Below are 27,643 nucleotides of genomic sequence, written 5' to 3' on the forward strand. Positions count from 1 at the left end.
GGGAGGGGGGGGGGGAGGAGGGGTTCGGGGGGGGGGTCTGCTATCGAGCTAGCACCCGCTCCCCCCTCACCACCCCCACCTTCTGCTCTGTCTGTCATTACTTCACCTGGAAGTGATGACAAGACACACGCACACGTACTCCCACGCAGGCGCGCACGCTCGCACACCACACACATAAAACACGTATGTTTCGGATTCCGCTCCGTGACATGACACGCCAACAGCCCCCCGACATGTCTTTTGGAGCTGGAACGATGCAAAAAGAGGGAAGGGAATCGGTGGACGAGAAAGGAAACCAGAGGCTCGCTGATGTGGTGGGAGTGGTGGGGGAGAAGGGAAGGGTGGGGGAGTGAATGGGTGGGGAGGGGGACAGACCCACGATGGGAGTCAATAGAACGGTGACAATGGACACACGGCATCACGCGACTGCAAGCGTTATAATTGGTTCATTCATGTTTGCGGCATTGCAAGCTCGGAACGACAAGCTGAACTCATTGCACATTACGATCTCACGCTAACTTCGTTCTGTCGACGGGAATCGATCACTCAACTTCCGCTCTGTCGCGGCTGGGTTGTCGTCGTTTTTTTTTTTTTTCTTTTTTGCCTTTTGCCCTTTTGTTTGTCCCGGGTTGTGTGTGTGTGTGTGTGTGTGCGTGTGCGTGTGGGTGCGTGTGTGAGCAAACGTGCTCCTCCCCTACAGGCGATCCATGCGGAAAGTGTCTTCTGTCGCGGGGTCCGTCAGAGCCATGTCGGGGTCGTTCAGCATGTGCAGCCCGTCCAGGGTCAGGGGATCGATCTTCAGCTCCTCCAGGGGGAACTGAGAATCCGTGTCGAAGCTGACGTCTCCCACACCAGCGAACGTGTTGCTCAGGTCCTTCGACAGGCCTGGGGGTGACTCGCCTGTCACTGGATGGAGAAAGAAGGGAGGGGGGGAGAGTTACTATGGCCAATAAACGCCCACAAATATACAGTCACTTTACAATATTTCCTGTGAAGGACTTTGAGTTGTCTTGACGATGTGATAAGGCAGTCATGGATTGAGTGATCACATTATTATTTTGATTTTTAATTTTGCAAGTTGTTGCATGATTTCCCCCCCCCACCGACCGAGGATTACCACCCCCGGAAAAGCAATCCGCCAATCGATCGACTAACAACCGGGTTCCTTATTTACTGCTAAGTAAACAGAGGCGTGTGTGGGCAGTACGGAAACTTGCCTAACATTTCGCCCGGGAATCAAACCCAGGTCCTTTAAGAAGTTCTGACTGCTCTAACTACAAAGCTACAGGACTCCACAAATGCAAGGATTATTATTGTCATTGTTGTTGTTAATAAATCACGATGGATTTGCCCGGCGAGCAGCGCGGTGCTGACCTGTGAGGATGATGTTGGGGATGTTGCCGTGACTGGAGTAACTGAGCTGAGAGTCCTGTAGGCTCCCATGGCTGCCCGTCAACCCCATCATAGCCGCCTGAGAGTAGTTCAGGGTAGAGATCTGACTGAACAAGTTGTTGCTGTTGGGGTTTTCGATCATGTTAAACTGCTCAAGCTTGAAAACAGAGTGAGAGAAAGAGGGAGGGAGGGAGGGAGGGAGGGCAGAGAGAAAAAAATAAAGCAGCAGATAAGTACATTCGAAAGATGCTGGTTTTAAAAGTAAATCGTGAGAGAAATATTTTATAAACTATTAAAAAGTGCATAAACCACTAACCTGGTGTGAGAGCGCATTGGTCTGCCGGGTTGTCAGCTGCTGGTCGTAATAGGAATCTCCGAACACACTCCCCAGTATGGACGTCTACGGGGAAAAACAGCTCGTCAGGAAAGAACAACAACAACAATTTGCAGTTATATAGCGCCCTTTACACAGGGGCATACAAAACAGTGCCGGAGTCTGACACCGAGCCAAGGGGAGAAGGTGACCTTAAGCACAATCAAAAAGGAAGGTCTTTAGGCAGGATTTGAAAGTGTGGAGGGAGGGGGGCGAGGCGGAGGGATTGAGGGAGAGAGCTCCGAGGGCGTAGTGGCTGAAGGCACGGCCACCAAGAACAGAATAATCCAGATCAGAAGACAACAGGAAAACCGGGACAGACCCAGTGACTGCACACACTAGGGTCAGGCTTTACCAGCTCGGGGCTCGTGTCACCCACTTCCGACCTGCCTCTGGGAATGGCCTCGATCTACTCGCAGACAATTCCCGAGTCATCACAGCCCGTTAAGCGAGTGTTCGGTTAACCATGGCAGAGCAACGCTTTTAATCTCTGTGATGCTGTGACAGACTGCTTCAGTGTTGAAAAGGGGGTTTAAGATAGTAATGTACAGACATGTACGCTGCGGTGTGAAACTGGCTGCTGTGCTTCACCCACAAAATACAGACAATTCACTGTGCAACGTATGCTGTGAAGCGCTTTGAGATGTCTCGACGACGTGATAAGGTACTGTGTCAAATGCAAGGATTATTATAATTACTATTATTATTATTATATTACGTCCACAAAACAGTGCTCCCTTTCCCACTCACCGTGCTGATGTCCATTCCCATCGGAGCCTGGGTTTGGGTCATTGAAGGCGACTGTGACATGCTGGAGGAGCGAGCCTGGCTGCTGCTCTGCTGTAGCTGTGTGCTCTGCGTCAGGCTGCTGGAGCTCTGGGAAAGCTGGGGCTGTGTGGTCGACTGAGTGAAGAAGGGGTACGGCGGGAGGTGCTGCTCCAACGACAGCGCGTCCATGGCGACGGCCTGCAACGATAAAACAGGGAGTGACCTCAGGATCACGGCCTGCGTATCGCACGGATCTATGGCATGATTGGTCTTTTAAGTTAATCCACTGTCCACCGAAACACATCTCAATCCCTGACTGTCCAGCGCCTTGGGACGTCCTCCCGACATGAAAGGCGCTGTACAAATGCAATTTGCATTGCATACAGTCGAGGACTATTCCTCTCTCAGCATTGCCTGTAAATAACTACCTGCGTGATCGGGGAGAGCGGGGACAGGGTCGGTGATAGCTGCTGGAGCTGCTGTTGCTGCTGTTGTCTTCGCGAGTCTGTGTTGAGTGACAGAGTGAGCGGACTGACGGTAGGTGGTCTGTTCTGAGACGATCCCGTCAGCGAGCCCTGCGACGATGTCAAGCCTGAAAACAAAGCACATCACTGAGGGCCTCAAAGTGACTGTTTTTTATATTCTGGCTGTACATTATGTTCCCTGCCCACTCCCAAGCAGATTTTGATCCTTCTCTGACATGTGGTTCTCAGCGAGTGGGTGGCACATAGGTAAACTATCCCAACCACAAACCGAGTCATTGTTTATTTTCCATTTTGTAAAAGCACTCAGTTCCCGTTATCCCTGCAAACGACTTGTCCTCTTTGAGGTCTTCTTGGAGCTGAGCTCCAAGAAGAGACGTCTCAAAGTGCTTCACAGGATATTAATTTAGTGGATTGACTTGGTACTTTGGGGGCAAACCCAGTAGCCAATTTACGCGCAGAGAGTGTCCCACAAGCAGCCGTGGAGTGAGTGACCAATTTTATTTTGGGGATTTGTTGGACAGGACACAGGGAGAGAGAAAAACTGAACCGGGACTTCGGTTTGACGTCTGATCTAAAGGATGGCACCTCTGACAATGCAACACATGTGTGGGTGAGATGCACGGAACTCTCATTTTGGTTTGGAGACTCTTAAGCACGGTGATCGGTTTCTGCGTGAGTCATGTGTCATGACCCACCCTAACCGGCTGATCAAAAAAAAAAGCAAGTCAAGTGCCGGCCGAAAGGGTGGACAATACTGCACAATAAGACTTGCCCGTCCATAGCCTAATCAACAGCACTAATGTTCCCCTGTAGGACACACTAATACCCCTGACCTACCTTGACTGTTGGCACTAATGCCCAGATGGTTCATGTTGGCTGCCAGGTTGCCTGTGCTGTTGGAGCTGCTCAGAGCCGGGAACGAAGAATCCTCTGGATCAAGCGGGGTCGGGAGTGGAGGTGGGAAGTGGATATTTGTGAGGTCCGGGAGGGAGCCACCTGTGCTGTGAGCGGCAGGGATCAGTGATGTGGTATTTTCCTGGTCTGCAGATGGGAAAATACTGTATAAAAAATATAAAAATGAAAATTACAGTTTGGATTACACACAATCGCACGCATTTGTCTGGCGCTGCACAGATTTGTCAAGAGTTTCAGTCAAACACACAGTCGAGAGAGAGAGAGAAAGACACGCACACACACACTTGCCCGCAACACACAGTCATCACACTTTACAATGCTTTGACAGGATGTTTCACAGTTGATGCTGTCACACACACAATCTACTCACTTGATCCCCGGGACTTCACATGACTTTGGCCGAGATGACACATTCTGTGAAAAGAGAAAATCTTCTTCAGAAAACCCTGAGCCCGTCGCTGGTGAGTACAGTACACTAAAAGCAAGCGCGGCTTTGAGGAGATAAACTGATGCCACCGAGAACTGTTCTGTTTCTTCCAATTAATTTAAGGGTCGTCAAAATAAATCGCTTGGTCTAAAAAAGTTAACTTATCTGTAAAGCCTCTCCCAAAGGATCCACTGGCTCTATCATAATCACTCCCAACTGTGAGGACGTGACATGAAAGTCGGGATTTTTATCAGAAGTTCTTGATGCTAGGATGAAAACTCTCAGATTTTGACAGGGTCATGACTTCTGAAGGAGAAATGCACAAATTCCCCATTGTTTGTGGACTGGCTGTCAGCAGCTTGGAGTTTAACTGGGAATGATTCCAGTCTCTCTCTGTGCACCTCTGCTTACCTCAAAGGCAAGAGTTCTCAAAGCAACTAAGGATATTTTTTTCATAAATATAAATCATGGAGATATCAGGAAGGATTGAGGATGGAGAGTGCGTAGGGGGTGCGTGGTGTTATAAAGAAAAGCACTCCTGGAAAATAAAACTAATCTGAGATGAGTAATCAAACATTTATGGTAATCCCGGTCACCATTAACACAACAGAATTCCTACCTTCTGGAGCTAACTGCCCTAATCCCAATTCCCTGCTCTCCCCTCCTCCACCCGCACAGGATTTCTGATGTTTCCTTGACTAGGAAGCCACAGGATGGCCAGTGAGCTAAGGCAGAAAGTTTACATGCAAACCAAACATCTGAGTTGCTGTGCTACCTTTTTGCCGTCCCAGAGCTGTTTGGAGAGGGATTTGTCCGGGTCTGACGTGTTTTCCTCCATCCCGGGAACTGTTAGCAGCAACACTGAGACATGAGAGAGAGAGTGGGGGGGAACAAGTGAGCTTGGGTGTGAAGGAAAGCAGGATGAGCCCCACACCAGGGAACTCAGGACTGCTACCACCACACAACATTCCAATACGTTTAGAAGACACATCAGTGTCCCCTGCAGTGGCCTGAAGGGCACTGGTCAAGTTTGCACTCCACAAGCCAACGCTACTACTACTACTACCTACTACTACTAATAATCCTTGAATTTAATATAGAGTCTTGTCACATCTTCAAGATGTCTCAAAGTGCTTCACAGAATATACTATAAAGTGGATTGACTGTATATTTTGCCACCAAAACACAGGAACAATGTTATAAAGTAAGTGTAGCTCTCTGGCTTCGATATCTTATTTTGTTCTGCGTCCTTGTGCAAAATAATAATCTTTTTTTTTTTACAGCCACATCATCGATTGCCGGCACTAATGGGGTTTTGACCGCGTTTTTAATCTATAAATCTCACAAAGGGCAGAGGCGTCACGTCACACAGAACGCAACAGGAACTTCAGGCCAACAGTGAGAAAAAAACATTGTGAAGTTTTGCCCTAATCTGGTGTCCAAAAGTTGGAATCTTTTCGGAGTGGTCAAGGGACAAACGGCTCTTTTTCCAGGTTCTATCAGACAGAAACCCCCTCTCCTCTTCCTCACCCCACCACTCCTTTCCCTACAAACCCCATCTCTAAAAAGAGAACTGAGTCCTGTTTAGCTCTGCACATAGAAAAAAGTAATTTTTAGCTCCTAGAGAAGCCATCTGGCTAATCAGACCTCTGCCAATTTCTACCCGTTTTGTCTAATTTTATTTAAAATGAATCCCGCTTTCCAGATTTATCCTTGTATCCTTCACGGTGCCCAATCCGGGACATGGGATTTACAATTTGCACGCACGGCACAGAGTGATCAATTGGAAGCAGACTTCAGGGTGGTGAGCTATTTTAGACGCATCCCTTGTACAGTGCACTTCACATCAGTGACGGAAATGGGGGAAACTAACCATACAGGCGACCTGGACTGCTGAGTTTATTTATATTTGAAAATGCGGCCGGGAGTTTTACTCCAATCCATACCTGCCCTGTTTAAATAGAAGGCGATTCATTTAGGGTTGATGTTTTTAAAGACATCAGCACCTCACACCAATGACAGCTATACGTATTTATGGCAGCGTGCGACAGCCACAGAAGGTATCTAAGCAGTTAACTTGGTGACTACTTTGGCTGAAAGTGGCCTCAGTACAATAAAGCTCAAGCATTCAACTAGTTCAAGGCAAGCTGTGGAACTGGGTTCACTGTTCTGGTCAGGCAAAGCATGACTGCAGCACTGATCATTTTAAAACAATCGTAATCCCCCCCCCCACCAACACTCCGCCTTTCCCGTCTCCCTTTGAAGGCTCGGTGGGTGCTAGCTGACCTCCAGTGCCTTAACCCAAGTGCGTATTGTTTGTGTGTACAGCTGGGCAGAAAGTGCTAGTGGGCTCCCTGACCAGCCAACACACACACACACTTGCCAACAGCCCATTACTGGGTACCTGGATTCGGAGCGCAAACTCTGCCTGATTTACAAATCTGCTGATCCATTGCACTCATTGATCTACTCATCTTTCTTGTCGCCTGTGCACTAACTCGATGAAGTCACCAGTGCGGCTGCTCCTTTAAGAGATCACCATCTCTTCTGCTTACCTCGTTTGTGTTGCTGCTGTGTGTCCTGGGAACCCCCGTTAAAGGAGTCCTGGGGAGTGGGGGTCATTGTACTCTGGTGCAACGCGGAGTCTGAATTGGTCCTGAAAATATTACGAATGCAGCTTATGAACCATTTTAAAAATTAAAAGTTTTGTCATATAGAAATACAAACAGGACAGATTCAGCGCAGACAAATTCTAGGAGGTGTCAGTTGGAAATCTTCCTCCCAAGTTTCAATGTGTTGTTTTTGCAGCACATTGTAAAGCACACTTAATGAAAAAAACAAACCTGGACTTTGTAAATGTCTTTCTATGTATATATCAATTTAAAAATTCAGAGCAGCTTATTTACAAAGAATTGCCTTCTTTCAAATACGTAGTGTATATATTAATATGTTATATTATCATATAATAATCCTTGCATTTGATATAGCGCCTTATCATGTCGTTGAGACGTCTCAAAGCGCTTCAAAAAATATACTGTCAAGTGAATCAATCGACTGTATGCTTTGTGGGCGGATATAGATTCTGAATCCTTCAGAAATTGGCTCCACTTCAGATCGCAGAACACTGCAACCCATACAGGAGCTATGATGGACATTTGTGACCTTTTTTGGGACCGCACAAACTTATGTTCTCACACACAGACAAAAGAGGGCGAGTAAAAGGTGCTATTGTTGAGCAAGTTTGCACCTTGAGCAAGCACGCCTGCGACAGCAAGCTGTCGGGAGATGCACACAAGACAGAAAGTGACACGTGTCAGAGGATTCGTGCGTTAGAAAGCATTTTACATTTTCAAGGGCGTTTGTGTTGTAAATTTCTCAGCTGCAGCACTGAGCTTATTGTGTGAGCACCGCAGATATCACAGATGATATAAAAAGCTTTTCTCTCGCGAGAACATGGAATACATGACCTCGGAAGGATTTAGATGCAGAATTGATCGAGATGTTTGAATAGGAGATAGATACTTCAGACTTCACTTCAGAGAAATTCTTTCTCTTCCCTGACAGCCAGATAACAGTTTGAAGAAAACTGTGATCTTCGCTTCTTAGGGACACTCTTTCTCAATGTTTCTACTAATATTATACTAATAATATGCCTTGTATCTGATATAGTGCTTTATCACGTCGTTGAGACGTCTCAAAACACTTGACAGAATATACTGTAAAGTGGATTGACTATTTCAAAACTGCCCAAATTACCCCAGGCCTCTTCAGTTGCGTGTGGTTGACCGATGACAGGCTTTTCATTTAAGGAAAAAGCAACTCACCTTCTCCAGCTGGTGTCAGGTGGAGGCGACAGGTAAATGGATCCGTATGGACAACTGTCTGCGTGCTGAGAGTCAAGGCAACTTTGCAGAGAATGGAAAGCATGCGTCTTTTAAACGGTCATTAATTAAAATATATTGCATGCGAACCCCCCTTCCCCATAGTAGAGCTCCCCCCCAAAACTAACGACAGATTTTGTCACCTTTTTAGAAAAAAAATCTGATGAAAAAGGAAATTAAAATAAAGATTAAGCAGTGCTTTTTCATAAAGACGCTTTTTCTTGCCAATTTTTCTCAACCTTCTTCTGAAGGAGATGAAGCCTTGGTAAGAGAGGGGGATACAGGCAGCTCTCTGAAATCCGCACACGCACATACACGTGTGACAGGGAGGACCTGTTGGATCACCTAGCGTTTGCCTGTCAGATCATTTTTGTTCTTCTACAGTTCTTTTTCACAAGCTCTTACATTACAAGATAAAATGATCCCACAAGCTGAGACCAGGTGACATTTTAGGCATTAGAAGCAGGGATCTTGGCTGATTTTTCCCTCCCCATTCACCCACCCATTGTACATGGGAGAGAGGAGCGTGAATGGGCTCCTCTAAAGATAAATATCAAAAGATCACACTATCTTAACAGAGCAAAACCACGCCCGAAAATAATACTCCCCCTTCACTCTTTTCCTGCTCTCTCTCTCTCGGTACAGTTTATGCTGCTTATCAGGTAGATCTGAACCAGTGACAATAATAACAAACCAATTATAACCCGCCACTCATAAATCTCTCATCAAGGATCGATCTGGACTTGATTGATTTCATTTAGCCAGTGTGAAAGCAGCCACTCTCTTAATTGTATTCCATCCACACAGCAGCTCTTTTCCAGGCACGAGATTCACGAGGGTTTTTTACTGTCAGGGCTCAGCTTGATCTAGATTCTCGTTACTTTCAGATTCAAATCAGTTCCACCCACACAGGCGTGCAGTGAAACCAGCCAGCCAGCCAGCCAGCAGCACCGCCCTCAGAGCTTGGCTCCACTCAAGACTTATTTGCACCTGAAGTGTTAAGGTAACAGCAAAGCTGTGAGCTGCCGCCAACTGTTTGTAAACTGCTCAAACGCTTTTTATATCTGCGCAGTCATGCCATCTTAAAGGCATCACAACAACAGATGGGTTTCCAACGCTGCTTCTTATCCAACTCAGCTCCTTCCCTCGCTCACAGTTCGATACGGTCTCCATAGAGAAGGACATCTCTGCTCCTGGACCAGGCTATAAGTTACACACACACACACACACACACACCGACATCTGCAAGCAAGCTTACACCTAAGAATAATCATCCTTGCAATTGTTATAGCAACTAAACGTCTCAAAACACTTCACAGGTCAGGGCTGGCAAATGCAGCAACTGTGCATTTGTAGGCAACCGCATCTGCCAGTTTGCAGTGTCCCACAAGTAGCCACAAAGTGAATGATCAATTTATCCGGAAGATTTTTGGCCAGGATACTGGGAGGAACTTCCTCTTCTTTTCAGAATCCACAAGTTTACAGGGGCCACAGGTTTGAGGACCCCCTCCTCCCCCTCACTCCTTACGCACGCTACAAAGTACATTAACCCAAAATAAATCTTGAAATTAATCAATCATTGATTCTCCCCCTGAATGCGGAGGATTCTTAGCACAAGAGGACATTCACTCATCGTGTCTATGTCCTGCTTATTCCCATCAGAGCTGTCTATCCTAATCCCCTTACCGGGCTCTTTGTCTAATACGATTCTTTTATCTTTATTCTTCCAGAATTCATCCAATTCCCTTTTAAACCAAAATTAATTTGTCTTGAACTTCTGGTAATGCTTCCACATCCTAATATTTCTGTGTGTAAGAAAAAATTAATCCGCTAACTCTCTCTTCACGCTTCGAACAATCATCTTGAATATGTAGCCTCTTGTTCATGAACCACTAACTAGTAGAAATAATCCACTGATATCGTGAAAGTGAACCTACAAACCATCCTTTTTATATACGGCGTCCAAACCTGCAAAACAAACATCTCAGCTGTGGTTTAACTAATGCCTTGTACAGAAATGATACAACCTCCTTACTTAATGCTATCTTCACTTCTAAGCTATCTCTTAATAGTTTGTGGATCAATGCAATCCCAAATGTGAAACACCCATCTCTAACCTCTACAACAACAACTTGCACTTACGCAGTGCCCTCCACGCAGGGTAGAGTCTCAGAGTGCTTAAAAAAACTGAACTCTACAGAACTGAAGGGCTCCCTACACTCAGATGCTGCTTCCTGCCATGTCAAAGGGTTCCAGATACTCTCTCTCTTCCAGTTACCACCTCCTGCCTGCGTCAAAGGGATTTCGATGGATGGACATCATAGCTCCTGCCATATCAGCAGAGCAGACCTATTGTGGGGCATGTCAGCTCTTCAATACCCTGAGAAACAGCCTGGGGAAGGATATCTGACGGCCATGTTTGTCCACTGGAAGTGCCCGCCGGTGCGGTGATCCCAACCGGTTCCTGTCCCTGTAGACTCTGTCCACAAGACCATGATGCCTGGTCGATCTGCTGGTGTCCAAGCCAGAGGCCTGGAAAGGAGTCTGCAACAACAAACACAAACACAAGCCACCCTTTCAGCATCTTTCTCCAAACAGGTAGACTGTAGCTCTTACCTCAACAAGTGGGACCGGTTTAATTCATGTTGACTGAAAAACTACTTTTAGTCGTGTCCTTTTTTTTTAAAAATGAATAAAACTCTTCAACCTGGTCAGGAGGGACCATCAGCTGTCCGTTTATTCTTTCACTTGTCATGGATTTATTTCAGGGTTTGACCCACGGGGCAGATTTTTAAATAGACTGTTTTAAAGTTTGCCCTCTGGAAACCCTCCCTGTAACTAAACAATTTCACTGCAGATGTACTTGGGAATTGCCTTGAGCGTGGGTTTCTGCCAATGGGTACATTTTTCAGCAAACATCTTCAATGCAAACTGAGTGGGAGCAGGCTGGCTGCTTCAAGCTGTCTCTTTTACAGCCTTAATACTTGTTAGCCGGGATCTTAAACTCTTAAACAAACTCGGGAAAATAGGGGAACAATTCAATACAAATACAAAATTACATTTGTATAGTATTTTTCACGTCGGGAGGACATCTCAACACACATTTATAATTGGAATGCTTTGCGCAAAGGAAGTGTCTGAAACCACACTGCAGAATGAGATTAATTAGAAATGAAGTTAATGTTATCTTGGCAAAGATGGAAGCCAATTTGTGCTAGCAAAGTTCCATAGACTACGAGAGATCAATGACCAATTAATTTGAATTTAGGGTGAATTTAGAAGAGTATGAAATATAAACCAGGATAGCCAGAAGAAAAACAACTTGCACTCAGTAAGCAGCTTTCATGTAACACAACCTCTCATAGGAACAAGCCATTTAGCCCCTCAAGCCTGTTCCACCATTCTATAAGTTTATGGCTGATCTGTACCTCAACTCCAATTACCCGCCCTTGCCCCATATCCCTTATATCTTGATAAGGACATTGTGAAAAACATATTCCTTTGAAATAGTAGCAAGGTGGTGGGGGGGGGGAAGAGGGCGAAGATTCACTGAACATCCACCTGAGTCACAAGGCAGACTGAACCTAAATTAATGACTCAGTCAAAATAAATGACAATCTGGAAATGGAACCATAGTTTAAATGGAATGGTGGTTTGAAGGAAACTGCTCTGTGTCCCAGGAAGTGGACCAGTGAACCATTGGAATTGTGCCCCCCCCACCACCCACTACCTCAATATCCCAGGCTTTTGTGCTTGAAATGAGTGGTCCACAGAAGAGCCCTTGAAACTGGAAACCCTTTGTGTAAATTAACTGCTGTGAAAGCCACCCAGGAACAAGTGCCCTATCTGTTCATTGATGCCCTGATCTCTTGGTGAACGATTCGGGCTGATTTGTGTGCTGAAGTGCTGCCTCTCTGTGTGTGGGAAGTCAGCTCACGACTCTACTCTCACCGAGCCCCACAATCAACCTACCAGCGGGTGCCACCAGCCATCGACTCCACATCACTAACTGTCTCAGAAAGATCAGAGCGTGAGAGAGAAATAGTGAAGAAAGACTACTGTTCCAGCCGGAATTAATACTGACTCACTCACTCTCATAGAAAACATTTCCCTTTAACAAAATGATTCACCCCCAGAACTCTAATATACCTGTCAGCAATGGGGTTGCATTGCAGTCAGTTGATAAAGCAAGCAACCAGAGATTCACTTGTAAAGGTGCCAACTACCACAGCGTGAAGGTACAAACTGTGTGTAACAACAAAGCAGAACAACTCTTTGCACCAACGTTCAAGCCAATTTGCTTCTCAATCTTCCAGCAAGCTCAGAGAAGATTTTTTACGAGGAAGTTTTACCCATAAACTTTACAAGGTTAATTCCTTGAGCCGAGAGGCAATGATGTTTCGAATGTTTGAGTGTATTGATTACAGCAAAAGAATGTTGAGTTTTAAAATTAGCACTTTAACTTTAAAAGGAAGGAACGTTAAAAGGAGCCCTAGGATTTGCACGCAACAGAACTACAAGAAGTCTAACTGGACACAAGTTCAATTTGACGGGAAATAGCTGCAAATAAGAGATCTTGCCAAACCCTTTTGTGTATCTCTTCACCGCTCCCCAGCTCATTCACACTCGCTTACTCTGGAGCCTTCACCCTGGTTGCGAACATCAGCTGCAAATTAAGTGGTGCTCCCTCTTTCGCCCCTGGATATTTCCAGGCAAGGTCCTTCCTCCGTTTCAAGATCCAAAGCGCTCTGAGACGCGACCTTGCGTGAAGAGCGCTATATAAATGTAAGTTTTCCGTCATCCACAAAATGAGCAAAACGAACACATTAAATGACTTGGCGTGACTCTATTTACCAGATTTTATTCCTTGCACATAATGGGATAATGCTTATGAGTGACTGGCAGAATGAGTGAAACACTTGAAAAAGAATTAAGGGTTTGGTGAGCATGTAGGAGAGTGGAGAAAAATACCAGCACACACTTGATGGGCCAAAAGGCCTGCTTCTGTGCTGTAACAATCTACAGTTCTACTTGTAGTGTCGTTGGATGTAATCAGATGCGGAGCCCAGGAAATGGAGCAGAGGCAAAGAGGGCAAATTACTCTCTTGAAAGCAAATATATATGCATGCCGACATCCTGCTTACACACAAGCACAACTTCAGAAAGCAAGACATGTGACTGTCAGTGACAATCAGCATCTCAGTTACACGCTAGCCTTCCAAGGTACACGTTTGCCTACGAATGCACAGTCCCAACAAGACTTGCATACACAGGTTTGGGAAGAATGCTTTTCACTTGACTGACTTGCTCCCCCCAGCTCTCTGCATGTCAAGTGCACTTTGTAATAAACCCGTAGGCAACAACAATGAATTGTATTTGTAAAGCGCCTTTCACGTCGGAAGGATGTCCCAAGGCACTGGACAGTCAGGGATTCACACCCGAGCTGAGGGAGCAACTTAGACACACGGCAGTGTTGTGGACCGGCAGGTCAGTGCCGAATCCCAGCTCCCTCCCAAAGCTGAAGGAAAAACTCACCTGAAAGGGGAGATCCAGGGCACTGCTTCCGATTTGATTGACGTTGGGCAGGGAACCTCCGTAGTACTGACCCCGACTCGGTCCCAACTGCAAATACTGAGATTTCTGTAACTGTAACTGAAAACAAATTTAAAAAAACGCCAGTTACAAAAAAAAGAGGAGACACTGGTCATAGAAAGTTGAGGAAATTGACAGTGTAAATGAACTTCAACCCTCATTAGGATGTCACCAGTGTCCTTAAACACATTGACAGACGCTGCCGGCACCAAAGGGAATCATGTCTCCGAGATGTCTCAAGAGCACTTCACAGCATTCACTGTGAAGTGAATTGACTATTTTCTGGGCGAAATGCACCAGCCAATTGCGCACAGCAGTGTCCCATGAACAGTCGTGGATTGAGTGACCAAATTATTATTATTTTTAAGGGATTATTACTCCTCAAGAAGCGATCTGCCAACCGACTAACATCCGGCTTCCTACTTATTGCTGGGTAAACAAAGGCGTGCGTTAGGAGTAAGGAAACGTGTCAATGTTTTGTCCTGCCCGGGAATCAAACCCAGGTCATCTCACTTGCCAGGCGAGCGCTCTAACCACTAAGCTACTGGACTGCAATAGAAAACCTAACACAACTGTGTTTCAAATGAAAATAAACTGGAGGACACCAAGGCAGTGATCTAAAGGCGAGATTTAAGCGAGGTCTTAAACGAACTCCGAGAGTAGATTTCTCCCTTGAAATCACTCCCACACCACGATGCAAGACGCTCTGTAAATCTGCAATCTTTGTGTGTGTGTGTGTGTGTGCGTGTTTTTATTTTTTACGAACAGTTCCAGCTGTTTGTAGTTTGCTGGTAGTTTGGCAATTTGAGGCATTCACCCTTCTAACTGGAACAAGGTTTTTTGGGTAAAGTTCTCCGCTCACTTCCTTCCTACTGCTGGGGATAAAAAGCTGCAACTCCCACTCACTGACCAATTGGCTCCAGTTCCTCGGCAGCTTCAGTGAGGGAACAGCCAACACTTGCCAGCTGTTCAAATCAAGAGTGTTGGTTACAGTAAAGGAAACAGGCTGCAGGGCCCATCAAAACTGCACTGGTGCTTTTCGCCACATGAGCCACCTTGCCTCATCTCACTGCAATAAAGCAGCAAGTTTACCCGTCAGTCCGCTGTCCGATCATCTACTGCTTGTGATCAAAAGCGGGGAAAAAAGCCTCACCTTGTGGGTCTTTTCCCTCCCTTTTGATCACAAGCAGGAGATGAACGTGCAGTGTCCAAGTTAACAAGTTAAGGCAGCGGTCAGCAATTTCCCTTTGAGCAATTACTGAAGTTCCGCACTTTAAATAATAAATAAACTAAATGGTTTACGTGAGGAGCCACTTAAACAATTGTCAAAATGCGTTGAATGCCACCAGACCCCACCGTGTTACCTAATTCACTGGGAAAGGTTCAGGTAAGTGCGGAGGCACCTGTAGACTTGGCCACTTTCATTAAATTGCTTACACAGATAGGCTTGCCTCTCCCAGCAACACTCGCAATTTCAAACATTATGGAGATAGATCGGTACTTAGGAAGTAAGGGTAATAAGGGATAAGGAAACGAGGTGCGAGAATGGGATTAGAAAGATAAAGAGCTCCTATTCACTGTAATAAAATTGCAGAATAGGCTCTGAGGCAGAATGGCCTCTTGCTATTCCTGTGTCCGCACATCAGTTTCAGTCAGGAATTGCCATATACACATTTCTTAATCAACTGGGCATAATGAGAGCACAATTCACAAGCAACGCCAGCCTCGAAGCAAAATGCCTTGAAAGTTCAGTCTCCGAGAGAGCAAACACAGGCCAGGCTTTATTGCTGAGCTTTCCAAAAAGTCTAGCATTTAAGTAGTGATTTCCTGTTTTCAATCTTTACCCAAATTGCAGACTACGAGGTTACAAAAAAAACACACCAAATAACCTAATCAAAAAATCACAATTTACCAGCACCACCACCCTGTTTGCATCATTGCCTCGGTTTACCTAGCAATAAGTAGGGACCCGGTTGTTAGTTGATTGGCAGATTGCTCTTCTGGGGATTTAAAAATAGATATATAAAAAAATAAGAATTTGCTCACTCAATCCACGGCTGTTTGTGGGACACTGCTGTGCGCAATTGCCTGCCGCGTTTCGCCCACAAAATATATAGTTAATTTACTTCACGGTATATTCTGTGAAGCGCCTTGAAACGTCTCGAAGGCGTGATAAAGTGTTATGTCAAATGCAAGGATTATTATTATTATATTCTGTGAATTACTTTGAGACATCTCTTAGACGTGATAAGGTGCTGTATCAAATGTAAGATTTTGTTACCTCCAATGTGTGGAATGGCAGAAGTGTGTGTAAAGTCCAGGAAGATGTATGTTGCTGCACGTTTCTGTAAACTCTTGACCATCCAGAAAATAATAATATAAAATAAGATAAAATAAGGCATCAAGCATTCTCTTTCTTAAAGAAAATTCTCAGAAAGTTACCCAAACCAAATCTTCCAGGAAACAGTTCAGCTGCCTGATAGCATCAAGGCACAGTCACACCGCAAAACCAGAATATTTGGCTCATCACATCTGCACTGCAGTTTCATAATAATAATCCTTCTATTTGATATAGCTCCTTATCACGTCGTGGAGACGTCTCAGAGCGCTTCACAAAATATAAGCACATCATAATGTCAACGAGACGACTCAGAGTAATTCACAAGATTTAGTGTAAAGCGTAGGCAGGTAAAGATATCTTTGAGAGATCTCTGCAGAGAGGGAGCATAGTAGATGAAAATGCCGGAAACCATCAGTGTTTCATTCTGAATTAATGCTGACGAAGTCATTCATAAAAACAAGTTTGTTCCTGACAAGGGTACTGGACATTTAAACAGTTCTAATAAATCGTAACTGTCCCATATTCCACTGAACTCGTGATATGCAGACAGGTAGCAGACTGCTACTAAACATATTAAAATTAGAAAAGGTTGGCGAGGGCAAATTCAGTGTAAAGTACTTATCCCATGCGTTCAGCAGTTTTATTTTTAAACTGCTTCCCATTGCAGCAGAGCCCAATGAATTTCTGTAACTAACGTGCTACCTAGGCACATTGACTAAGATCCTTGCCTTGACCTTCATGATCTCGGTCCTTCACTACCTATGGAATTTCTTCCAATCATGTCCATCTAGGAGCTCAGTAACTCAGTAATTAGAGCACTCGCCCGGCAAGCGAAAGACCTGGTTTCGATTCCCAGCAGGGCGAAACCTTGGGTAAGTTTCCTTACTCCACATGCCCGATAATAATCCCTCAAGAAAAAAAAACACAATAATAAATTTGTCACTTCAATCCACCACTGTTTGTAGGACACTGCTGTGCACAATTGAGTGCTGTGTTTCACCCACAAAATATAATCAATTCACTTTACATTATATTCTGTGAAGCGTTTTGGGATGTCTAGAAGATGTGAAAAGCGCTATATCAAAATGCAAGGAGTATTATTATTATCCTCTGCTCTTCCAATACCGGCCTATTGATGTATTTTTCATTCCCTCTGTCCCATCGTTGATGACTGAGCCCCTACTCTTTAGATTCTTTCAAAATCCCTTTGCCTCACTTCCTCCCTCTTGTCTTCAAAACCCTCCTTAAAAATGCATCTCTTTGGTTGTCCCTCTGGTCACCATCCTTAACTTTTAATGCTTGGTGCAAGCCATCAAATCTATTGAGATGTTCACTGTATGATAAGGCACTACATTAAACACATGATTTTTAAAGTGAAACACTTGCACGCTTAAACTACCCAATGGCTCATCTGGATGCAAATGGCCACATGCTGAACGAGATGAGCGTGTGATCTTCAGCTAATGGCCTACTGGCTTTATGAATCCATTTCTTAATCCATGAGAAGCATGGTACACATCATGCAGCTTGTTGAAGAAGACGATTATTGGATTGACACATTGCTCGCGCACAGGTCATACTGCAGTAGGAGGTAGGTTTGAGTCCATAATTCCCGACGTCTGTGCAGTGCTGTCGGAGAAAGCTCTCTGGGAATATGGTCAGTGAGTGAGTCACTCCAATAACCCCAAATGTTCTCAAACACCTCCTAGCAACAGAGACCTATAAGCAGATGGCCTGGCTGCTCTGACACCAGGGAACTCCTTATGGCTTGGACAAAAGAAACACACGAAAAGGGATTTAGAATGAGGGGAACTTTGTTTACTATTCATGAGGCGTATGTACTGCACTCCACAAACAGGACTGTACTTTGTAAACCGACTCCCACTGAATAAACATTTGCCTCCTGTCCTTTGAGAAAGTCTTTCTCTTTTAACAATGTTTTTTTAAAAAATAAACCAAAAATGTTCTCAGTGATTTGCAATCTGTGCCTGGATAAGACACACCCGTCTAAACAGCTTAGATAAATACAAAATACATGTGGATCTAATTCCTCACAATTGGCTGTGTTTCACCAGCAAAGATAATTCTACTAAATGCAGAGAAGGAACTTTAATTTTTTTCCTGTCCTGACTATCGGGAAATGTTAGCATTGAGCAGGTCATTTTCTCTGAAATTGTTGTCTGGTTGCAATGGATGTGTTTTTCTAGAGAGGAGCATTTAGAGGTTTAGTACGGCCTGTACTGCTAACACATGGTAAACGTTGAATGAATCCAAACCGATTAACCTTTACCCTGCTGAATAAAGAGTATCTCCGTACACGCACACAGCAAATAATAATAATAACCCTCACTCCGCTAAAACAAGAGCAGCGCTACAGTATGTGGCAAATAACTCTGTCCTATTGCATCAACAGCTAAAATTGTAGGTACAGCAAGGAGAGGACTTATTCACTGTGCAAATGTAAAGAGATCCTGTTTGGATCAGGGAGAAGTTTAATTCACTGTCAAAGACAAAGGGACAAAGTCAAAGTCCATATGTTTGCTGAACTAGGAAGGGATAAACAAGCTAAAGGATGGAGGGATAGACATAATAGAGAGAAACTGTGCCACTAAAGTAACTTCCTGTTGAGCTATAGACCGAATGGGTTTACATCTATTAGGAGTAAACATTTATTAGGCAATGTAAATACGTATACTAGGTTACACCTTCTACCACGTTTACAACCCAATCAGCCAGTTACTGCTGCTAATTCAACAACGTGGCAGATTTTCAAATAAAAATAATCAGCTGAAATACTTTTGTGTTCAGAGAATCTTCCATAGAATTCAACATAAATAGAAACTGAGCACAAAAGGAGCGGCAACATTTCCTGGGAATGCAGTCCCAGACGCAGGAACTCAATCTTGTAGAGCTCCAGCGACTGAGCCAAACCGAAGGGTAAAAAGGAACAGCTGATGAGTCGGTTTGCTTGATCATTCACTGAAGCTCGAAAATAATTGCCCTGGGACTGATCTGAGATCTACCCGGTCAAAATACAAACACAGCAAACAAAATAACGTCCCTGCAGCCAATTGCGCATAGATATACATGCTGTATGCTCCAAATATAATAAAAGGGTAATTTCTTACAAAGCGCTGGTCAGATGCGGCTTTTATAACAAGGCAATAGATTTTGCTCACTGCTGGGGCAGATCGGTAATATAAATGCAACACCATTCACCAAAATCCTGACTCTTTCAGACTGTTCCTCGAGAAACTGAAGCCTTTTCTTGTGCCTCAATCACGACAAAAGTAATTTTGAAAACAGTTAGTTGTAAATAAAACCAGTCGTAAATATTTACTATTTTTACTATTCACTGTATCGATTTGTTTTTCACGGACAGATTTGAAAATAGGCGGTTAAGATCATTTAAAACGTAAGCACGATGGAGAGAACTCTTGGGGACGACTTGCAAGGTGTCAATAGTTATCGATTTTTTTGGTCAATCAGTTGAAATTTGTTGTGAGAGCCCAAATCGTTCAACTAACCCCACTTAGGTGGAGTCAGTATTTTGTTGACAAATGCTGTGTTTCCCAACAGATGCATACAAGAAGCCAGAAAAAAAATCATTAGTTCGGCAGGTAATCACCAATATTTGTCAGCACAGTATAAATAGAATAATTTATATTAATAATAATAATAATCCTTGCATTTGATACAGCGTCTTATCACTTCTCCTAGGCGTCTATTGTGCACAACAGGGTCCCAGAAACGGTCATGGATTGAGTGACCACATTATTATTTATTTCGAAGAGATTATTTCCCATGGACTGTAACAGGGTGTCAAAAAATGAGTTCTCAAATCTTTGCAGAAATAATTCTGGACTTCCAAGGGTTTTCAGATAAACTGCCTTGAACTTGACCCTGAGCAATAAATGTTACTGCAATTAAGCCAGGCTGAAAGAGTGACAAACGAAACCCGTCCGCCTCTCTCTGTTGGTTGTGATAGTGATGCGCTCACCTCCCCCCTTCTCACATCAATTAAATAATCTATCCCAAGGGATCATTTGTTATTATTACTTTACAAAGGCATAAATATTGAGCATGATTTATACCTGACAGCTCTATAGAAACATGCGATTATCAGTTGGTAACACTCTAACCTCTGAGTCAGAGGGTTGTGGGTTCAAAGCCCTACATTGGGACTCCAGTTCACAGTCCAGGCTGACACAATAAAAAAAATAATTTGAGTTAGGACCTTATGACCATTTGTTTTATATCTGGGGCATTGTTGGCGAGGACACAGAACTTCTGCTGATGTTCTGGCCAACAATCCAATTAATGTTTGGGCAACAAAAAGGCTGTGTCATCTGCTGGTCGTTGGGGTAAGGGGTAAAAATACAGACTACAAAGTCGTGCTTGGATGTTTTTTTTTCGCCATCTCCTGACGTTCAGTTACAGGGCACATCAGGAAAAAGGCTGGGAAAACGCAGTGATCAGTATCCCAGGTAGACAAATTGGAAATAAAAGAAGAGAAAAGGAGAAATAGGCCAAAATGCCATCATAAAAATAAAGCAGCGGAAAAAATACTTATTACACTTTTATCAGTTGAAAACATGAACGTGTCAGAATGTGTCTACAACTGTACAATGATAATATCTCCACTTGCGATTAGGGCTCATCAGTTATCTGAGCAGCTTTGTGTGTACAGAAAGCTATATTCAAGTTTTGCCTGCCATAGTTTCTATTTATACAGACCTTTACCACAACAAATCAAGATGTTGAAAAACAGGACAAAAAGTTGTTTACAGCGTCAAACCTGATAATAATAATAATCCTAGCATTCGATACAGCGCCTTATCACATCTTCATGGTGTCCCAAAGTATTTCACAGAATACACTATAAAGTGAACTGACTGTATATTTTGTGCACGAAACGTGGCAGCCAATTGCACACAGCAGTGTCCCACAAATAGTCCCACAAACAAAAAAATGTTTTAAGGGATCGTACAGACACCTTCATGGACAGTGTCACACAGTTCATTTACCCAGTGTCAGAGCAGTTGGTTGAGTTAGGTTTGGGGGGGGGGGGGGGGGGGGGGGAGAGGGGTAACAAAAGACTTATAAATCTATTTTACTGTTCTGCTCCCTGGCCAATACTCTCAGGCGCAGTGTTATTTTTGATTTCAGACTCCCAGCAGCTCTTTTCTACCACCATCCAATTAGTGCAGCATTACAGTGACCTATTTATTTTATTTGGAGAATAAAATCATTTTAGGTTTTGCAAAAAATAAAGATGGATTCTAATGTAGGAAAACTAGAAAAGGAGGCCATTCAGCCCCGTTTCTTCAGTTTATTTGTAGATCTTTTAATCCCAATATCCTGCCCTTCTGCAGTACCTCCACTACCCAAGTCTCAGTCTCTTTTAAACATATCTATTAATTCCACATCTATAGCTTTCTGGGACTGACTGTCCAGCACCTTGAGACGTCATCCTGACGTGAAAGGCGATGTACAAATGTAATTTGTCGTTGAATTCCACATCTTTTCTGTGCAAAAAAATATTCTCAGTGGACTTTAGTACGACACACAAGTTGTTTACGCCGTGATTAAAGCTGTGCAGGGTCTGCTCGTGGCTTATGTAAAGGCAGTGACAAACTATTAGAGATACGGGTTCATAAACCTTATTGTTGAAAGCTTGCTGAAAGTGGAGGCAGTCCAGGAAATAGTGTAGTTAAAATAGAACTACATTTGAAAGCTCTGTCTGATCACAAGAAGCATATTTCCATTTCTCAGGCACACTCACCAGTTTAAAAACTGACTCCTCTCAATCTGAGCTCCAGTTTTGGCCTACAACAGGGCCTCATTTACCAAGTGGGGAGGGGGCGGGTGGAATCGGCTTTGGTTCCAACTCTCTATCCCTGTCCAGAGATTCCCACCTTGATGGAAAATCTATGTGTATTGACATCAGTTGAGCACAGGTTCAGACTCATTTTCTGAGCCAGCGGTCGAATAGCTTGCCAACATTTAGTCAAAGTTCATATAAATAAATAAAAGAATGGGGTGAGGTACGAGGAGCCTTGGAGCCCACTAAAAGGAAAAGGCATAAGGAAACAGCCACTTGACAATCTTGAGACAAACTCTTGCCTAAATTAACCCATTTTCTGCTGGCGTGTCTCGTTTACAGTGCCAGATGTGATTGGGACAATACAAAGCAGCAAAACAATATTGATTTGTTAGCACTAATGCAGGGCCCAAGGCTAAAATACTTCAAGACAATGCGCTCCAATATTCTTATTCATCTAAAAATAAAACGGTTACAACGGATGACGCGCTGAGTTGAGCTGGCAAGCCTTGGGGATAGAAGAGGCCTGGAAGCAGACCCCTGTGGCCGTGTCTGGTCTGCAGGCTTCAAGCCAGACATTCCAGCGCAGTTCAGGAGTAGCATGTTGCATTGTCGGAGGTGCTGTCCTTCCAATGAGATGTTAAATCGAGGCACAGTCTACGCCTGGTCAGGTGGACATCAAAGATCCTTCGACTAAGAAAAGATTTGCTCCCAGTATTCTGACCAGCAGCGCTACCGATTGGACATTCACCTCGTGGCTGTTTTCCCCTTGTTGCATGTAAACTCCCTGCCGAGTTTGCCTTCAAAAAAAGTCACCACCTACTTGACAGGAATGAGCTGAAACATGATGGCACCCAACAATATCATTTCCCTCTTAGCACAGGGACAGCTTGTGCTCAGGACAGAGGAAGATAAATTTATAGAGAAACATTCTCAGCCTGGAGGCATGGCAGATTGCCGATGATCTTTCCCCCGAACTAAATTTTACTCCATGCAATGTAGGTGGCTGGGAGATATATATATATATATATAATTTTTTTAAACAGACAAGACACACAGTGTTGATAAATTGTGAAACTACAATTTCTGTAATGTACGTAGAACCCTTGTGACAGCTAGCTGGAACTGAATGCATGGAGAATAGATCGTGTTATCTGAACCCCAAAGGTCAGATCACTGTCCTATAATCACTCAACTCCTAATATTATCTTCTAATAGCAAAAACTATGAAGTTCGGCAATCATTTTATGCCGTCTTGTACCTCTCACACGCAGATAGCGAACACTCCAGGGCATTTTATTCTCCAATAGAGGGCAGATTATCATCCTCTCGTTCCAATGTGACCACACCTGGCAGAACAGTTCTTACAACTACAAAGAAACACTGCGAGTTTTAAAAAATAATCAGCGTTACTTTGCCTCCATTAAACTCGTGTCTTTCACTGTATGCTAATCTCTATGTTCCTGGTCAATGAGTGAGTCTTCTCAGTTGTAATGGGCTAATCACTAATAATTCTAACACTACAGTGTGTTTCCTTCAAAACTATTGTGCAGGACTTTCAATAAGAGATTTTGTAACTAGCACACTAAGCACTGAGGTACTGAATGGATAGAGGCACAATCCCACCAACTCACCACATGACAAGTTACTTATCTCAGCCCATTCCACTGGAGGTGAAAGGGGAAGGAAGGCAAGCAATGAAGTGTTAGATGCGTCCACACAGAAAGGGGAGGAAGCGGATTATACGCCCTGTAGAAACACCATGAAGAACACGAGCACTACAAAGACTGTAAACTACAAAGTAAAAAAAAATTACAAAGTAATTTTTTACAAAGTAAAAAAAAATTGATGAGGAACATGCTCTGTGTACCAAACATAATAGAAATATGGTCTTATTTACAATTACTATTAAAACACCTTCAGCTGCAGTGTCAGCGACCGTGAAAGCTACATTTTCCACACATTTTGAGAAGTAATGTGTAGCAAACACTCAATATGCAAATTCAAAACACGTCCAACAAAATAAACAAAAGAGTATCAACAATTAAAGAAAATAAATTAACTGGGCAGAGCTCGCTTCCACTGCTTAGCAATATTTTCTTCTCCCAATTCAGCACGAGTTAAACAAACCGACAATCACTGAATGAAATGTCTGAACCACAACAATGTTATAGAATATTCCATAAATTATTAAAACCTGATTTCCTGCAGAACATGAACTCAGTTTCTTGGGAATGACCTACAATGCTTTTATACAGACCACACACGCATTCACCTTCTGCATACCAACTATCAAAATATAAGGCAGGGGCACATCAGAACAGCACCTCACCCTCGCTTACTCGTCTGGCACTGAGCCTCGGGCAAGCACTGAATAATACTATATTGTCAAGTAACCTTGCTTGCAAGTAGGGACGCACCACTGTACCATGTAGATTGTGTGCTGTTTCAGCACCCTACCTTCAAAAGGTCAATGATGGTTCTCAGATGCTGAGTTTGGCCCACAAATTACACAGACAGTCTACTTTATAATATGTTCTGTGAAGCGCTTTGAGACGTCTCAACGATGTGATAAGGCACTATATCAAATGCAACGATTAATATTAAAGATAATTCCAGGCCGTAAGGCTCTAAATAGTGAAGAAAGGTTTAAATAGCTGAACATATTTTCACTGGAGAATAAAAAAGATGGGAGGGGGAGTATGGGAGAACATAATCAAAATGCTGAGAGGCATAGTGATATAGATATAAACAGATTAATCTCAATAAATGAACACAGGGGGACATAGGCTTTAAATCAGCAAAGCAAATCAGAGATTAGAAGGAATTTAATCCTTCTATTACCCCATCCACTGCAATGCATATGTGGAACAGACTACCGAGAAAAGTAGTCGATGCTCTGTTAATTTATGCCTTCAAAAGCAAAATGAATAAGTGTCTGTCTGGAAATAGTCCTGGAGTTTATAGGGAAAGATATAAACAAAGAGGCACAAATGCTCCACCGGACACTGACAGGGCCAAAAGGGAAGAGTCGGTGTTGTCCAGCCTGTATAGGGAAGCTGGCCAGGTTTCAAAAGATGAGGCCTGAATTTCTGCAGTTTTTGCTCAGGCAATATCAGCGAATATCTATGCACAACTCTTCCCTCTCTCCCCCCATCCCTCCCAGAACTGGTGCACAATGATAAGGTTTTAATCACCTGAATAACTATCCCAGTAGTGATTGTCCTGTTCCCTCTATTCCTTAATCTGCTGTTGAAATGAGGTTTTATATTTTTCGTCCAGATCCATCCACACAAGTGTTCAATCACAGTAAAACATCACACAACTTCAAACAGAAGCCTTAAACGACAACTGAAGCAAACTTGATAAATCCAGTCCTTTGTATGAACCATTGTAAATCATATGAACCTCAGGACTACAGTATTACTGACCGCTTCCATAGCACTGTCACAAAGCTCTAGAAATGAGCACTGCTTCTAAACAATGCTACAACAATAACTACAGTATACACAGGAATACTGTTTTACTGCTGATATGAAAATTACACATTAACACTGTCTACCCTATAATTGGCAAACCGATTTTTATATTGAAACCATCTGTTTTATGCATTATTTTCAAACAAATACATGTATCTCCAGATCATTGCAATCCCCCACACCCCTTCTTTGCTGCATCAAAACAATCTGTTACAGGTGCACAGGTGCTCTGTTGCTGCACTGACAGTGTTGGGTCACCAAATGAATATTGGCTCCTGTTTCATCTGGAATAATATGATTATATTAATGTTTCATACATTTTCCATCGAGGAGACATGCAAAGATGAACTGCTTTGCTGCAGAATACAGGCGCTGACGATGTGTTTGTTTCCAGCCACCCCCGGCCCGCACTTACGGCCCCTGTCTTCCACCCCCTCAAAACCCAAACTCCCCCTCTTTGCAACCTCCCTGGGCTATCAACCAATTACCCCCCACCCACCCCCCCTGCGGAATATACCTTCGCATCACCAAGTGCATCTCTTTTTCACATAATCAAAGCATCTCCTTGCTCTGCTCCTCTTGGCATTGCCCCCCATCCTCCCCCATTTTCCCTGAAGAGCTGATGTGTTTTTTTTCGCTCCCTGCTGATGTTCTGCTGCTCTGTAAGTGGGTCGGTGTCCCACCACACACACACACCACCCCCACCCCCCTCCAATATCCGTCTAGCCAGGGTGGGTTCTGCTACCAACCTCTTCCTGAGACAGTTGGGGTTGGGGGTAGAGGGGGCTCTAACCTTCTCTCCCCGAGGGTCAGGTGCAGTTATCCTCCCACGTCTCTCTCTCTCTCTCTCCAACCCACCACGGGCCACTATTCCCTTCCCCAAGGGTGGGGGGGTCACTAGCATCCCCCTCCCCCAGAGTCACTGCCACCTTCCCCACCCCCTGGGGTCACTGCCATGCCCCCTACCCCCAGGTGTAACCAGCCTTCTCCTTCCCCCAGGAATCATTGACACCACCCCTACGCCTACCCCAGAGGGTCCCCTCTCTCGCCATCCCTGCCCCCGCAGGAGAGTGTTGGGGGGGGGGGGGGGGGGTACACGAACATTCCCCCCCCCCCCCCAGGGGATCATTGCCACCCCCGGAGAGTCGCTGCCTCTCCCTCCCTCCCTCACGGGATCAGTGGCCTCCCCTCTCCCAGGGGTCGCTGCTATTGCCTCTACCCCCCCCCCCCCCAAAGGGAGGAGGAGGAGGAGTGAGTGGGTGAGGGGTGGGGGGGGGGTCACAAACACCCCCCGCGCTCTCCTCTCTCCCCCCCCCCCCACACCCCCCAGCCCCCCCCCCACAGCCCCCGCGCGCTCCCGCTGAGGTAAACGGAGGGCGCCACCACCGGCGCGTGTTTTGTTTGTTCGGCAAAAGCTGTGGCGGCAAAAGCCGTGACACACACACACACACAGAGAGAGAGAGAGAGAGGGAGAGAGAGAGGGAGAGGGAGGGAGAGAGGGACTGACCCTGGCGGCGCGGGTGATGCTCAGGTCCTTCATCACCTCCTCGAAGGCCGCCGTCTCCTCCGCCTGCTTCTGGTTGTGGAGCGCGATCTTCTCGCTGAATTTCCGCGGATTGTTCGACGCCGCCATTTTCCTGCACTACACACCTCCTTCACCCTACGTCAGCACGCACGCACGCGCGCGCTCGCGCACACGCACACGCTCGCACGTCCCGCTTGCCCCGCCTCCCTCCCTCCGCCCGCCCCGCCCCCCCCCCCACGCACGCACGCACGCCACGCACTGCACGCACAGGCACGTGACTCACGCACAGCCCCGCCCCCCCCCCCCTCTCTCCATCCCCATCCCAAGTGTCATCATTCTCTGTGCATTGAGGTTCATCATAATAATAATAATATTAATAATAATCATTGCATTTGACCTCTCTGACCCCGCTTTGCCCCCCACGTCCACCACCTGCTGCCTCCGCTCGACCGCCTCCGACCTCCCGCGTTGACCCTCGTGACCCCCGTTGCACCCACTGCGCCCCCAAACTCTGGATCACTCTTCCCCAATCCCTCCGCCTCGGCCCTCTTCCCTCCCTCCCTCCCTCCCTCCCTCCCTCCCTCCCTCCCTCCCTCCCCCCTCCCCCCTCCTTCCCTCCCTCCCTCCCTCCCTCCCTCCCT

General features: G+C 44.9%; 1 protein-coding gene across 1 annotated transcript; it reads right to left on the reverse strand.

Annotated features, from left to right (window-relative positions):
- Nucleotides 1-622: 622 nt before the first annotated feature.
- LOC103182100 (CREB-regulated transcription coactivator 1) lies at nucleotides 623-27,158 on the reverse strand. The gene is made up of 13 exons (XM_042342686.1): nucleotides 26,985-27,158; nucleotides 13,777-13,893; nucleotides 10,648-10,785; nucleotides 8,185-8,246; nucleotides 6,916-7,016; nucleotides 5,136-5,221; nucleotides 4,304-4,347; nucleotides 3,856-4,076; nucleotides 2,962-3,125; nucleotides 2,516-2,731; nucleotides 1,709-1,792; nucleotides 1,375-1,549; nucleotides 623-906 (listed from the first exon to the last, which is right to left on the reverse strand). The coding sequence occupies exons 1-13, from the start codon at nucleotides 27,108-27,110 to the stop codon at nucleotides 695-697; spliced, it is 1,746 nt and encodes a 581-aa protein (XP_042198620.1). The 5' UTR covers nucleotides 27,111-27,158; the 3' UTR covers nucleotides 623-694.
- Nucleotides 27,159-27,643: the final 485 nt, after the last annotated feature.

Source organism: Callorhinchus milii, unplaced genomic scaffold (genome assembly GCF_018977255.1).
Source record: "Callorhinchus milii isolate IMCB2004 unplaced genomic scaffold, IMCB_Cmil_1.0 Scaffold21, whole genome shotgun sequence".
NCBI classification, from domain to species: domain Eukaryota; kingdom Metazoa; phylum Chordata; class Chondrichthyes; order Chimaeriformes; family Callorhinchidae; genus Callorhinchus; species Callorhinchus milii.

Bases quoted from the DNA above. Each gene is read 5' to 3' on its own strand.
- LOC103182100 (XM_042342686.1), bottom strand. From the start codon at position 27,110: ATGGCGGCGTCGAACAATCCGCGGAAATTCAGCGAGAAGATCGCGCTC. The intron at 1,793-2,515 runs GTGAGTGGGAAA...TTTTCCCCGTAG, and splicing joins TGGGAATGGACATCAGCACG to ACGTCCATACTGGGGAGTGT. The intron at 1,550-1,708 runs GTTAGTGGTTTA...TCTGTTTTCAAG, and splicing joins CCAATGCGCTCTCACACCAG to CTTGAGCAGTTTAACATGAT.